At 41.6% G+C, this 16,707-nt stretch overlaps 1 protein-coding gene across 3 annotated transcripts in view; it reads right to left on the minus strand.

Annotated features, from left to right (window-relative positions):
- TUB (TUB bipartite transcription factor) overlaps positions 1-16,707 on the minus strand; it is a 593,386-nt gene that overhangs the window by 60,667 nt on the left and 516,012 nt on the right. For all 3 annotated transcript variants that reach the window (XM_078681009.1, XM_078681008.1, XM_078681007.1), the window contains exon 7: positions 8,660-8,851. In XM_078681009.1, the coding sequence (XP_078537135.1) occupies positions 8,660-8,851 (192 nt within the window). The remainder of the gene's footprint in view (positions 1-8,659; positions 8,852-16,707) is intronic.

Consider the following 16,707-nt stretch of genomic DNA (forward strand, 5'->3'; position numbering starts at 1 on the left):
AAACATCTTACATAGAACATATTATACAAGTATGACTTTAGTCATAATGGGCGACTTCAGCTCACCACTGTGCCCCAGAAACTGTGGTCAAGTAGGAACTTTTCTCCATCAATGGTGGGACTGCCCAATTTTCAAGAAATACTGGGACAAGGTAACACAGAGAATGCTGACACTGTGTGGGAGGGTGGTAGAGACCTCGTCCCGATGCTGCCTCCTTAATGTCTGGGAAGCCTCAGTTCTTACAGTGAGAGAAAAAACCTGGGTCACCCTGGGGTTGTTGGTTGCTAAACTGAACATTGCGGGGGCCTGGGAGGAGCGAAAAGTCCAAGGTATTGAGACTGGGAGGCCGATATGGATTGGTGTATGCAGGCAGAAAGGGTGGTCTATGAAAGTAGAGGCTGTCCACCTAATGGTCCAAGATATGGGAGGAGTAAAACAAAAGCAGAGGAACGATATGCATGCCGTACTAAATGGTTGTGAACTGTGTTCAATTTTCAATAAAAAGAATCTCCCCCCCCCAAAAAAAAACAATGTTGATCACAAAAATGAAGAGGTACTTATTTAGAACAAAAAGCATTATCTGAGGAAAAACATGCTATAGTTTTGATTAAAATGTGAATTCTTGACATTCAGCAACAGTCATAAAAACATTGAACGAGTTTGGGGTTTTCTGTAGCATGTTCCATCAAAAAAGGTTCATGCTTGTAAATAATATGTGAAGTGGAAGTAATCCAATTGTTCAAAGATTGAAAGCTGAACGTGAGAGAGAATGGTTTGTAAAGCTCAAGATATTGGTATCTCAGTCACACAATATACTGAAGTGAATGTAGTTAGTAATGCAACACAAAATGCTGCCATATTGGCACAATTAGAAATGTAAAACAAATACAGTAAGAATGTCTTGAACAGACTGCCATGAGCTCTTCACATTATGGCTGAAGTTAGATCTATGACCTAATTGGGCTATCAAAAAGGTAACCTACACTTGCGAGTAACTTACACATGTAATTTACTCTTACACATTTGAGTAACTTAACTACTTTTGGCTAGTCAAATAATCAAAGTGTAATGTTACTGAAAAGTAGACACCTTTTTCACACACCTGAAAATGGGGAGTTGTACCAAATTTATGAGTGTAAGTTACTACTGCTAAAAAAGGAAACAGTAGTAAGTCCAGCACCACACGTAACCAACCCTTGAAACTGCAACACTCTTCCATATAATAATGGAGTCAGGGACTTAGAACAAAAGCCCATAGGACTTAATGTTAAATTAATTCAATTATTTAAGATAGTTAAACATATAAATAAATACAATTAAAGTGAAAAGAAATTTGTAACTAGCACATATTTATTGTTTCATTAATTTCTATACATTACTTATAATGATAAATAATGCATAGTAAAAATACTTTGGGTGGCAATGTATTTTTTAATTAAAACTTCAGACAAATAATTGTAAATTAATTTAATATATTAGGTTAATAGTGCTGTCGCATTTTTGTCTTTGGTTCTACATTTAAAATAAATATATAAAATTAATTTACATTACAATAAAAAAAAACTATATTTTTATTACGTTTTTCCAAGATTTCTTTTTTTTTTTTTTTTTTACTTTTCTGTATACTTTACCATATGGAGCTCTCTGATAAAAATTGATATTGGAGCAGAAGGGTAAAACATTCCAGGGTGAGCAATATTGCTGGTGGTACAGTACTAGGGAAAGGCAGAGATAATCGGAGGAATAATGCAGAGGCTAGAGAACACTCGATGGTTTGACCATACCTCAAACCATATCTTATAAAGATGAGGTAGAACCTGAAAAAGTGACATCATTTGTAGTGGCCACCCAACTTTTTCCTGTGTGTTTCACTACCATTAGCAATCTGTGCTCAAGACACTGTCATGTAGTTTCACAGCATGTATGCTGTTCCCCTAAGCATGGACTATACAATTGACTGTGGCCAATGGTTTACTTAAATTTCAAATAAGGCCATGGTAAGCTGACACAGGTAATGCACCTTGGTCATGAAACGAAAATACATAAGTGGTCTGCAATGTGTATTTATACCACAAACATATATCACTCTAATGTATGTCTCTAGAGAAAACCACTGTGTCCGGCTAGAGTGCAGTTGTAAAACAATGACAGTAGCACATGACAGTCAAAAGTACTTTGCTAAAAATCTTTTAATTTTCATTAGTTGAGGCACCACTCGGTGTGATACCTAAGCCTGCAGGACTGCTAACCTAATGTACAAAATTAAGGGCCTCATTATGTTTTTGGTTGGAGTTGCCTCTGACCAACATAGCTGCTGATCGGGAACTGACCGACCTCGGGTTGGCAGTTCCGACACTGCAATTTGGATGTGACTGCACATCGTGCAGTCACAAACTTCCATTTTTCAATGGGAACTTGTGCGGCGGGACAAAACTGCCCACAGCACAAGCTCCTATTGAAATGCAAGTTTTGAAACATCCCTGCACCGCCTGGCAGGCACCATAAGGTGCCTGCCACAAAGTGCAGGGGTGTGAACAGGACAACATTCGGAGGGCCAGGGGGAAAGGGGCCCTGCTAGGGTCCCCCAAAACCACTTTCGACAGCAGTTCCATGCCGGATAGGCCGACATCGAACTGCTGTCGGAAAGTGCCACAATAATCCTGATGGTGGAAACGGCATCCTAAAGGGATCATGAGGCCAGTTTAAACTCTAACCGCCATCATTGTAATACAGCAGTTGAAATTTAAACTTATAATATCGGATTTCCGACCGACATTGTAATTAGGCCTATCGTAGGTAAGAAAAGTTTGTTTCTACAATAAAAGTTTTCTTAATGTTGTTTGCCACTGTGTAGCTCAAGTTATATTTACGCCTGAAAAGGCCTACTTGTGAGTAAAAGTAGATTTTTACAATTCATCCTAAGAAAATAGTAGAAACTTGATTGAAAGGAATTTTCCACTTTCATCCAAAATCAAATTCAGTGGTAAAAGTAGATTGTTGGTGACTATATTGGAAAATTAACTTTTAAAAGACAAATTGAGGTGCCTGAAGCCAAATTGAACTAAACCATTTCTGCTAGCTTCTCTTCTACCAGTGACTTTAATTAGCAACCCAATTAGACATGAAGTCCCAGATTTACAAAGAATTTGTATCATGCTTGCCTTACTTATTTAATGCAGACCCAAAGCAAAATCCAGGTTGCTATTCGCAAACCTACACAAATGGCAAATTGTGTTGGTTTGCAACCAAAAGTAATACAACGCAGCATTTTACATCGAGGGGCATTCCATTGGTAGTGAATGATTTTCACCAAAACCCTGCAATTTCTAGAGGCTGGTGCAGTAAAGAGAAATACTTTTTTTTCCCTCAGTTTTTTTTCCAATGTGTGCTGCATTCTGTCCAGATGTATTTCAATACGGAAAGAAAAAAATTGCCTTCTTCACACCAAATATGCTGTCTTTTTGTCTCTGACCACTCCTATGTATAACCTCTGGACCACTTATAGGTACTATAGTCCCAGCAGTGCTGTGGTTGAAGTTTCTTTGGTAAAATATTACTTATGGCAGAGGTAGGTGAGCCATGCTATCAGAATTCTGTCTCTTCCCACACCTTTAATTAGGGTGTTTTTTGTCAGGAATATTGAGAAGAGGCTATCAAATGACCAGAATATCATAACCAAAATATTAAGGGACAAAATATCAATATATATATAAATAGAGTTACTATTCTTAACTGCACATCTACGTGGTGACGAAGGTCATATGTATATCATCAGGATAGATATAAGTGGAGTTAAATATAGCAAACCTATACCCCCTGATATTTTAGACCTTGATATTCTGGCTGGATCACTGAAATAATATCGACTGCCAAAATATCGACTACCCAAAATATCGAGGAAAAAATATCTACAACCAAAATATCGAGTTTGTATGTACAAACAGGTAAGTACAAAAATATTGAGTACAAAATATCGTTTACAAAAATATAGTTGTAAAAAATATCGACTTTAATAAAAACAATGTTTAATTACATTAATATAAAAAATTAATTACTAAAATATAATTAACAATACTTAAAATAACTTTTAATAATTAAATAATTAATGAAAGTAAAAAAATAATATTTTTTTAATCATATTTCTTAAAACATATATATATATAGTAACAAAATTTAATTAAATAATAGCCAATATTATTAACGTACAAATACAAAAGAGTAAAAATTACTATTCCCACTGCAAAGAGTGCAACAGTGGATATATGACGTTACAACGCAACTTTTACAACGCACTACCATTACAACGTAAGTATTGGTAAGTATATAATAATTTTTTTAATTTAAATTATTTAAAATTATTTAAATATAATTTAATTTAATTTCATTTCATTAAATTAAATTAATGTAAATTTAATTTTACTTTATTTTTACACTGTACCCCTGTACCCCAAAAACCCAAAACTGACCCTGAACCCTAAAAAAACCCTTTACCCAAAACCCAAAACTGACCCTGAACCCTAAAAATACCCCTTTACCCAAAAACTAAAAACTGACCCTGAACCCTAAAAATACCCCTTTACCCCAAAACTAAAAACTGACCCTGAACCCTAAAAATACCCCTTTACCCAAAAACTAAAAACTGACCCTGAACCCTAAAAATACCCCTTTACCCAAAAACTAAAAACTGACCCTGAACCCTAAAAATACCCCTTTACTCAAAAACTAAAAACTGAACCTGAACCCTAAAAATACCCCTTTACCCAAAAACTAAAAACTGACCCTGAACCCTAAAAATACCCCTTTACCCAAAACTAAAAACTGACACTGAACCCTAAAAATACCCCTTTACCCAAAAACCCAAAACTGACCCTGAACCCTAAAAATACCCCTTTACCCAAAAACTAAAAACTGACCCTGAACCCTAAAAATACCCCTTTACCCAAAAACTAAAAACTGACCCTGAACCCTAAAAATACCCCTTTACCCAAAAACTAAAAACTGAACCTGAACCCTAAAAATACCCCTTTACCCAAAAACACCCCTTTACCCAAAAACTAAAAACTGACCCTGAACCCTAAAAATACCCCTTTACCCAAAAACTAAAAACTGACCCTGAACCCTAAAAATACCCCTTTAATTTAACATAATTAGCAATTAATCAATTAATTAAATTAAATTAATTACCAATTACATTTTAATTAATTAACAAATATTATTTAATTACCAATTAATTAAATATTACTACCAATTAATACATTTACATATTTAATAAATAATAATTAAATTACTTCCCACCCTATTCCCCTATAAACCCACAACCCGCTACAGGAAATACATTATTTTAATTTACATAATTAGCAATTAATAAATTAAATTAAATTAATTACCAATTAAATTATAAAAAATTTACATATATTATTTAATTAACAATTAATTAATTATTACTACCAATTAATAAATTTACATATTTAATTAATTATAATTAAATTACTTCCCACCCTATTCCCCTATAAACCCACAACCCGCTACAGGAAATACATTATTTTAATTTACATAATTAGCAATTAATAAATTAAATTAAATTAATTACCAATTAAATTTTAAATAATTAACATATATTATTTAATTACCAATTAATTAATTATTACTACCAATTAATACATTTACATATTTAATTAATTATAATTAAATTACTTCCCACCCTATTCCCCTATAAACCCACAACCCGCTACAGAATAAAATTACACAATAATTAAAAAAAAATCATTAATTAAAAATAATTATAACATAAAATGACACTTTTCACACATATTATAACATAAAAACACTATAAATAATTACATATTATTTAAAAAACGATATTTTTTACTATCTAGATTATATACTTGGAAATTTTCACTTTCTATATTATTTACAGTCGATATTACTTCACTTACCTTAAAAACGATATTTTGGCTGTCGATATTCTGTCCTGTCGATATTTTCTCCAAACGATATTTAAAACTCGATATTCTGTCCAAACGATATTTTGGAGTCGATATTATGTCTGTGCACCATTCTGGCTATGATATTCTAATATTTCTATTTTCCCTACCAAATATTTCATACCACCACTAGGTGGGGGAGACACAAGTTTGGCAAGTCAGAAGTCCTGCTGATTTTTGGTGGGGCTCACTCTGTGCAAGGCTTTACATGAGGCCCTTAGTCTTCTTTCTGAAAGTCAACTTTATCCAGAAGGGCAATGCAAGATGCTGAAACTGACAGCTATGTTTCTGTTAAAACCTTACATTTTGGCACCTCAAGCTCTGAGTGAGACAAATATGTTTTTGTAGCTACCAAACTCAGTTCATCACTACAGTTTTTTTGCCTCCTTCTTACAAAATCTCCAGCATGGCAATGCAGTAAGATGTAACTGGTTAGGGCTCCATGCAGTCAGATACCTCTTTTCATTGGGCCCGGAATAGCCTTGAACTTCACAGGAAAAGATCATAGCAAAACAAACCAACCACATATAGATGGCTACTCCTGTTCTTTCCCACAGCTACCAGACCTTCAGGGATCGCTCCTAGGGGACAGGTCTCTTTCTATGTAGGGCTACTATAGCCTACTGTGCAGTCCAATTCCAATTGGGTTGCTGGTTCACCTACATTGGATTAAACCCTTCTGTAGTTTTTTGAGTGACTGAGGAAGTACATGGAACCAAGCATCAAACATATGGAGAGCGCTTTTAGTCTGTGGGTTCAACTGGAGAGCATAATACATCCCAGGCCTCATCCATGTAAGGCCAGACAGAATCTTCCTTCTTTGTCTCAGTCATTATCAGGTCAAGGAGTGTTTCTATGAGCTGGGGGTGTGGTGCCATTTTAATTGTGTGTACAAGTCAGTGATTTCGGGCATTTCCTGGCCCAATCCCAACAGAATTCCCTCCATCAACCATCAGCAGGGCCGGACTGGCTACCGGGCAGTTGTGTGTACTGCCGAGCAGGGGGACGATTTTGTTGATGGGGACCTGTGTGTGCAAAACGAAATTCGTTTTGCATTTTTTATTTCAAAACGCACGCAGGTCCCCATCAACGAAATAAGCCCACACCACGGAGAAATCATTCCCCTGCTCGGCAGCACACACAACTGCCAGGTAGCCAGTCCGGCCCTGACCATCAGACACCTACAGCGGTTGCTGGTTCAGATACATTGGATTAAGCCCTTCTGTAGATTTTTGTGTGACTGAGGAAGTACATGGAACCAAGCCTTTAACATATGGAGAGCAATTTTAGTCTCTGGGTTCAACTGGAGAGCATAATATATCCCAGGCCTCTTCCATGTCATGCCAGACACAATCTTCCTACTTTGTCTCAGTCATTATCAAGTCAAGAAGTGTTTCTATGAGCTGGGGGTGTGGTGCCATTTTGATCTTGTGTACAAGTCAGTGATTTCTGGCTTTTCTTGGCCCAATCCAAACATAATTCCCACCATCAACCATCAGACACCTACAGCAGTTCCTGGCCTGTCTTCTTGCAAACCATCCCAGAAACCTTTGTTCAGTATGGCAGTAGTCTGGCTCCTCTGTTCAGTGCTTCTAATACTGCCCTGTGGAAACGAGGAACCACCCCTCTAACTGACACGGAAAAGGTTTTTCCACTTCTAGGATCAAAGATAAATGGCTGAAAGGGATACCATGATAAAAGGCTTCTTCCACAGCAGACCCTTGTGGAGATGTTGATCATCTGTGATCAACTTCCGACAGTCACATTCAGATAAGTCATGAATAATTTCTCTTCTCCAGTCTTTCAGCTCTCAGAAGTATTGTTTTACTGGCAAGGAGTTTTTCCGCACCTCATCAGGGCTTGCTCATTATAAGTCGGGAAGCCCAGCAGAACTGAATTGTTTACTGTTGTAGCCTTCAAGCAGCTCAACATGATTTGATACAGTCACCTTTCAAATATTGCCGAAAATCAATCTTTACCATTGACCTAGATTTGTTTTAAAAATGAAAAGGGACCTTTGAATTGACGTTTTAGAACTTTCCTGGTCATCATTTTTTTAATTGACTTTTTTTTATCACAACTAGCCCTCTCCATCGAAAAGTGGGCAATGAACTTTACAAATATAAGGTGCTTTTATTTTTCTAGGTAGGGGCTTACTTTTGATTCTCACTCTTCTTCAGACTAAACACACACATGTATGCTTCTTCTTTAAACACTGCATAAACAAATCTCGTTTTTATATTCATTGGTGGCAATCTCATGCAAGCGAAAAGCAACTACATGTGCATAGAGTTCTATAAAAACCTTGAGGCAGTAAGTTTTGCTGTTGCTGCACTGTTTAAACACCTTCATTGTGTAACTCATGAGCTCAGTCACTCTCATTCACTCACCTACTCACCCATTTTATAGAGAAATGCATGTATTAAAAAGGTCTTCTGGGTAAATCTATGTATTCTTATTTGAAGGATCTGCAGCTGTTTGTCTTTTAACACATTTCAAGATGGTATGTCTTAAGGCCAATGGTACAGAAATGCAGTCATTTCTTATATTTTCTCTTTGAGAGAACTTTTTTTTAGTTGTTCTTCATAAAGAAAGAGGGACAGTAGTTTACAAAATGAATAGTTTAACGTATTTTTCAAGTTGATTGGATATGTCATTCAAGAATTTTCTTTTACCTTTTTACCATCCTCCCTCTCCAGGTGGAGGTAGTAAGTAGGATACATTCCTCGGTCCATTCCCTTTTTATCCCTTGTGATCCGGCATTTGATTGTGACTCCTTGTGGAGCTGGCCTGATGGAAAACTCTTCCAAGTCATCGACGTCTATTACGGGCTCATTTGAGGGAGGACTGGGCGCTGAAGCTGCATCCTAAAATAGAGAGAAAATGTGGCTTCACCTCAGAGTCAGCAAGGTGAACAGTCAGTAAGTCAATCAGATTTTATTTTTCGTCAGCCTACGTAAATCATAGTACCGTTTAAATAACACTACATACACCACATACATTTATATCATGAAATATATAAATATGAAACATTAAAGTACTTCAACGAATACTAATAAATAGTTTGTACTTACAAAGTATGTTTCATGTAAGCCCTCTACATCAAGCAGGTAAAATAGTATGTGCAGTGTAATATAGGAGTTTGCTAGATTACAACTTAAATCCCAATATGTAAATAAGATCCATGGCTTTATATAATTTACAAATGGGTGTTCAGAAACAATTTGGTACATAAGAAACAGCCTTTACAAAACAGAAGCGAGTGTGCAAAGTAGTTGACACAGAGTTGAAGATCGGCATACTCCATTTCTATGAAAATCCAAAGAGGAAGTCCTGTGCGTCCCAAAAAAGTAGGCCTCGACCATTTTTTTCCTGTGACCGAGTGGTGAGCCCTGACGAATCTGCCATAAAGTGCATAAGGCAGTGAAACATGTTGGCTACAGGTATTGGTATGCGGCGTTAAGCTACCAGCCTTTTTATTTCATCAGTACACACCAGATCTATTAATAAAGGTGTATTATTGGTGTGTCTGCTGATTTTAATCACTTTTGTTGTCACATCAGGGAGCGATTCCTTGAGCCCTTTGTTTTGCACCTGTCCTTTTTCATAACACGTATGGTTTTATTTTGGACACTCTTTTCCTTCATCTTACTTTGAAAAGGAATGGCAACCGATGATGAGAAAGGGGCTGTAAACTGGTAACATCTGCCAAGGGCCCGAGGGTTGTTCGCCCGTGAGGTGTCATTCTTTTTCACCACACATTTTTCACTCTATTCATTTTCAAGTGTGGGTGGATGTACTGTCTCAGTTGAGCAGACATCTGGGGATGTGTCGAGTTGAATTCCTTCCGGAATCTCCCTTTTTAGCTACAAACAATGGTTTGATTTGGACAGCTAGGCACAGATAGAATATACCCAACTACATATAAAGAGGGTGCAAGACTGGATCTAAACAGTATAGTTTTTTCCAGAAAATAGTAATTGGATGCCTATTAGATGAATGCTAATGTCCAGGGTACAGGGATTTTTTTGATATTGATGTCTGTTGAGTGGAGGGCTATCCCGTAGGTACCCTTATTTCCCTCTTGGCTCCTTTGTGAATTACATGGTTGCAGGGCCTGCCAACTGGGGCAGAGCGGTCATCCTTGAGAGCTGTTGGTGCGGCAAGGTTGCCTGAGTCGAAACCCTGAGAATCCCAGACTCACCTTGATAGAGGGCAGAGGGGGAGTCTGTCCAGGAGCCTCTGGTAGGCAATGATCCGCCACTGATGTAGGGTGTACCGCTGGAACACTATTAGTTGATCTGAGTTGGTGAGACTGTACGTATGTGCCCGCACATAATGTCTACAGAGTGTGGGTGAGGACACCAGCCCCTATACAAGGCAGCACACAGCTGATTTCCCTGCCTGGAGCATCTCTTGATTGCTCTCCTCATAGGGAAGGGGAGACCACCTGCACCCTCCCAGGGGAACACTTTAGAACAGTATACTACCCTTGCACCTGCTATCCAGCAACAGTAGCATCATGGAAGCTCACGCAGTGACAAAGTGGGGGAGGGGCTTCCTCCTCGGATGAGTCCTCCTGGGCTGATCTCATAGCAGCTATTCAGGGTTCTCGGGCGGCCATAGAGGGAAAAATCTAATAGGTGTCTATAGAGGTGTACCTCCTGCGCACTGACTTGCTAAAGATGTCTGGCAAGGTTAATGCTACGGAGGGCTCCATTGTTGATCTGCAAGCTGAGGTAGCGATCCTCAAGAAACAGGCGGCCACTCTTACATCAAAAGTGGGAACGCTGGAGGCGAGGACGCAGAGGAGCGATCCCATAGAAACATCTGCCTCCTGTACATTCTTGAGGTTGTTGAGGGGGGCAAGATGGAGAGGTTCACAGAAATGTGGATCCTGAATGTCCTGAAGCCCACTGGATTGTCCCCGCAATCTACGATTGAAAGATCTCACCATGCTTTGACGGTCCCCCGAGGCCTGGGGGCCCATTCAGCGCTATCATAGCGTGCATCCTGAATTATAGGGACAGGGACTGCCTCCTCTGAGTGGCTCCAGAGGCCAATGATCTCCTGTTTTACAATCACAAGATCTCCATCTTCGCAGATTACAAACAAAAAGTCCAAGCCCAACGCAAATCTTTTCTGGAGGATAACTGAGGGTTATGGGACTTCGATGTATGCTTTTATATCCAGCCCACCCGAGAGTCATTTCGGGGGGCAAGTCGCACTTCTTTGACATTTCAAAAGATGTTTGGAGATTGCTGGAGATGTGGGACAAAGTGCCAAAGGAACAGAGCAGATTCTGAAGGGCAAAGACGGGAAACAACACCCTAATGTGTGAATTTGAGGACCCAGGTTGACTCTGGGGATTTTTGTGCTGACAGAGGTCAGGATAATGCTAGAGGTATTGTTCATGAGGATGGCACAATGGCGCTGGAGGCTCCTGGACCAGGGCCATGTTCCCTGGGGACTATGTCAGTTCTGAGAATGGACATTCAAATTGCAGATGCCGCGGTTGAGCATGAAGAGGTCTGAGAGTAAGGGGATGGGGAGGACGAATGCTGAGGGTATGTCATCTTATATTATATGCAATAAAGTATGGTGCACCACATATCTTACATGAGGCCCGGCAGGGGAGCCCTCTCCACGTTTAGTGGTAGGCTGTTAGTTGGGGATGGGGGATTTTAGGCTGTGAGCCCTGACAGTGAGACTAAAAATGGGCAAAGACACAGTTAAGTTGTGTGGGGATTTGTCCGGGGTGGGGGTGTTACACAGTTAGTTTCTATTCTATGGTACCAAGTTCCTATGGTGGTGTGCTTGTTGATTCTACTGCATGCACTGTTACTATTATGGGTGCGTTAGCCTCCTGCTATGGGTACCCTAACTCCTATCTGGGAGAGTCCTGAGTGGGATTGGGGTGGGTGGCACCTTTACCCTATGGCTGACTGTACTAATATTGTTAGATATTTGAGACGTTATACAAAACGATACAGAGTTCATTCATTTCTACAGTGCCACTGGGTCCAGATAGCCTTTACACATTTAAAGGGAGATGAGGTCCACAAATGAAAAAATAAATTGGAGGGGGTCAACTCTTTACGGCAACGTTCTAATCCTATGTGAGGGAGTGGTGATCTGATTGGCTCCTGGGGTCCCCTTCAGACATGTGTACATTGAGGCAGACGTGGAGGGACTTTATTCGCTTTTTCAGGGTACGCTGAATGGCAAGAACATCACCATTCTAAACACTTATGGCCCAAATATTGATGATGGGCAGTTTAATGGAGCTATGCAGATGCTTTTAGAGGGCAGCATGGGGACCCTTATAATATGGATTGGAGAGTTTAATTGTATATTACACGGGGACAGGCAACGGTGCCTGCCACGACCGTGTACAAAGCCTCAGATCACAGAGTCCCCCTCCGGGTTCATGGATAACTTTGACCTAGTAGACAGCTGGCATACACTTTACCCACGATCAGCAGAAGTCACATGTTCGATACATACAGCCGCCTAGACCGACTGTTGGTGGCATGGATGGAATCTGAGATGATTTAGGCGGTAAAGCACTTCAGGAGAATTCTCTCAGACCATGCGCCAGTGCTGCTATGTTTACAATGGGCCGTAGGACAAGGGTGACCGAGAGATGGCGTATGCCCTCAGATCTCCTGACAGACTGAGCTGGTCGGGAGACATTAGCAATTGCCATTCAGGAGTATCTGGAAGACAAATGGGGCACAATTATTTCCAGGGCTAATGAATGGGATTCCCTTAAAGCGGTGGTCTGTGGGGTTTGCAAAGAAACCACATGTGGCGTACGCCAGCAACTGGTGGCAGACATTAGCACCTATACGTCACAATTTACTGAGCTTCAGCGGAGTAGGCAGACTCGGCGGAGATGCAAGGGCGAATTTTAGGGACACAACACTCCTTAGATGAGAAATGGGAGACCATGGACCTCCACACACTTACTGTCTACCGCCAGCATCTGCACCAGGCTGGTTATTGGCCTGGATCCTAAAGCGTGAATGTGAGATCCCACCTATATTGTACTAATAGGCGTCAGATGGAAGACCCCTGACAAAACATGGTGAGGTTCTTGAGGTCTTAGAAGACCATTTCCAGGGTGTATATCAGGCCATGCTCGAGGATCATCTGGAGCAGGCAGAGGCATTTCTTGCAGGACTGGATCTGCCTCGTCTCTCATGGGATGAGGGAAACATCTTGAAGGAGGAATTACTCTGGAGGAGCTCAGGCTCGCCTTGCGGGAGTTTAATACAGCAAAGGCCCCAGGGGGCGATGGCTTCCCAGCTGAGTTCCTAAAGGTTTACTCAGCATCCTTGACAGAGAAGCTACTAGCGGTATTCTTGGAGGCTCTAAGAGTTGGGACCCTGACTCTTACTATGCGTGAGGATATCATTTGCCTCATGCTGAAACCGAGGGGAGATCTAGAGAATATCTCCTCATACTGCACACTTACTATGATTAACTCTGACGTTAAGGTTCTCTGTAAGTTGCTGGCCAAACGCTTGCAGGGGGTGGTGCACGGGCTGGTCCATGAGGACCAATGCAGGTTCATGTTAGCTAGGAGCATGATGCATAACGCATGTGCTACACAAAACCACTGGGAGGGAGCAAGATATGGCACTAGTGTTGATCGATCTGAAGAAAGCTTTCAACACTGTCAACTGGAGCTATCTCATGACAGTGCTCCGGGGGTGGGTTTTGACCGGGGTTCCTGGGTTGGATTCATTTATTGTACAAGGCCCCCATGGAGTGGATCTTGGTCGGAGGTGAGGTGGCGGGGGTGTTGCAGTTGGTAGGGGCACTCAACAGGGCTTTCTCCTCTCGCTGCTCCTGTTCATGCTAGCAATGGTGATTATATTACGCAGGGAGTTAGAGCCTTGAGGCCTGTGTGTGGGTGAACAGAATCACATTGTCTCCTTATATGCAGACGATACATTAATCTACTTCCACACACCCACACCCGAGGAGTAGATCCCACTCCTAATGAGACACATGGCTTCTTCTGGCCATATCGCTGGATTGCGAGTCAATGTCAGAAAGGTTTTACTGTTTTCACAGGGGACACTGGCCACAATTCCACGAAAACATTTACTTGAGCTTGAGATTCGCTGGGAGCGGATATGTTTTTTTGCTGCTTGGGGTTGATGGTTGCACATACAGAGGACACCTACAGGTGCCTCAATGTGGACAGTGTGTTGAGGGGCCTGACCGGGTCGACTGACTTTTGAAAGATGCTACCTCTGTTGGTGATTGGACAGGTGGCCATTGCCAGGATGGCCTTTTTTCCTCGCTGCTTTTAACTTATTCTGAACTAGTGGTTCACACTTGGGACAGACTTCCTTAGTCGTCTCGATAGCCTGTTAATTCCTTTGGTGTGGGCCAGGAGGTGCAGCCGAGTTGCCCTGGCGGTACTTAAGAGGGACATGGAGGAGAGGGGACTGGCACTGTCAGATATGTACCTCTACTACTGTCCAACACACCTCCAGCATGTCGCTCGATGGCTAACAGACACAGGCAATTGGGAAAAGCAGCTGTTGGGAGGTATGCTTGGTGATGATACCTTGCCACTCTTATTGATGAGAGGTGGCCGCACTGATGATCAGATCGCATATTTGGCGCAGCATACAGCTCAGGTTGGGAAATGACGGTAAAAAAGGTATTGACTTGGTGTACACAATGATGTTCCATATCCTGCTTATGGGGTACAGGGAGGCTAGTTGCGGAACACGTTGGCTGCGCAGTTCTTATGCACCGAATGTCATGTTATATTTTGTGAACAACAACAATTAAAATAAAGGTTTTTAAAAAAGCACTTCTAACAGATTATAATTCTTTTTACACGCACATTTCTTTTGCATTACTATGCAAGTAAACATGTTTACTTGCAACTTTGTACATTGGTTTGTAGCTCTTTTATAATGAGATGTATTGATGAGGCATTTTTATGTGGACATCTGGCAGCAGGCGTCTGTTACTGGATTCTGTCAGTTTCTAAAAAAGAACCTGACCTCTTGACTCTAAATACTGGAGGCAACAGCCCAAGGAAGCATCCAGAAAAATAAAAGACATACCGCTTTGTATTATATGACTGCCACTGAGTGAGTGATTGAAGCACACGATCCTGAAGATTTCAACGAAGGCCCCCAGGAATTGTTTTACCACCAAAAAGCTTCCTCCCTTCTCTTTCTTCATTTCAATTTTTCTTTCTGCCTTTCCATTTTGTTTCTAAGAAACTTCTTCCCTTTCTGCTCTGTTTTCCTTCCATCATTCTTTGCTTTCTTGCGTTCCTCTGTTACTAAATTCTTCTTTGTGCACTCTCACTCCATTTGCCTCAGTTGCATTTCCGTTATGATTGTCTTCTTACCTCTTTCTCTGTGTAACTATGTTTGGTTATTTTTCCACCCCTTGATCTCCACCCCACAACTGTGTCATTCTGTTATTTTGTAGGTTCTTTTTCTGTCTTGTGAATGAGCAGACAATTCAATGATAAAAAGAGCCATCAAAACAAATTAAATTCACTCATTGACACCCACGCTTCTGCTCGTGTAGCGAATGTTTCAATGCTCCTTTGCCCCTGCCTTTGGCTGGTGTAGCGCTCTAGTGTTTCTGAGAGTCTCGGCTTAACCCGGAAACACCACTACACATTGTATCACCTCCTGGCCAGGCGTGGCCAGAAAGCTATAAATAAATGGGCTGGGGTCGCTCGGGACTTCCGGTCCTACCCAGCAATTTTGGTCTGTGTGTCCTCATTATTAAGGTCTGCGCCCTCGTGCTCTCATTGTCCCCTGCCCCGGTCAGGTGGTGTCCCTGCTAGCACCCTAAGTAGCACTTCACCCCCTACACTTGCGACGAGGATGGGATGACGTTGGTTGTGCCCAGAAAGAAGAAAAGTACCTGTGACCGGCGGCGAACCAAAGGCGAGGCGGCTGAGGCGAGCGTTCGAAAGATCTGAAGGCAGCGATCGCCAACAACGGTGTGCGGCAGCGCTGCGTGAAGGCTCCGGTGAAGCGAGCGGCAAGAGTGCGTGTGCACCAGTGGCAGGCCCGACCCACATCTGAGGCCTAGCCGCCGGAGCCGGAGACGCCCGCATGCGCAGTGGAAGCAAGGCCAGCCCCGGGGGAACAGCGCAGCACGAAGGAGAACTCATAGAACAAAGAGAGGAGAGAGAAGAAAAAAAGACACACGCGCACCACACACGCTCCCAGCAACACAAGAGAGGAGATATCAGGCACCCCCAAAGACACACGAGGGAACAACAAACATTGGCAAAGTAAAAGAGGAAAAGAACAAGCACTGGCAAAGGAAAGGCAGTAAACAAGCATTGGCAAGGAACACAGAAAGAGCAAACATTGGCAGCGCCAAACAGAGCAACAAGCATTGGCAGCACAAAATAGAGCTGGGAAAAAGGACACTCACCACAAACAAGCAGTGGCAAGACCCACAACAGAAACCGAGAAGTACTCTGAGTCCTCAAAACGCTGAGGAACACAGAAAAGAGAACGCCAGACCACAGACAATCCGCGATGTCGAACCCGCCAGCTGCAGCAGCAGCAGGACAGCAACAAGCAGCACCCCCTGCACAAGCAGCACAGCCTCCGATGCAACATTCAGCACATGCATAGATTCAAGCACTACCACCGTTCAGCGATCTGATCGATCCTGCAATAGCAGCCCCAAGATGGGCAGTTTGGATTGG

This window comes from Lissotriton helveticus, chromosome 3_1 (genome assembly GCF_964261635.1).
Source record: "Lissotriton helveticus chromosome 3_1, aLisHel1.1, whole genome shotgun sequence".
Taxonomy (NCBI): domain Eukaryota; kingdom Metazoa; phylum Chordata; class Amphibia; order Caudata; family Salamandridae; genus Lissotriton; species Lissotriton helveticus.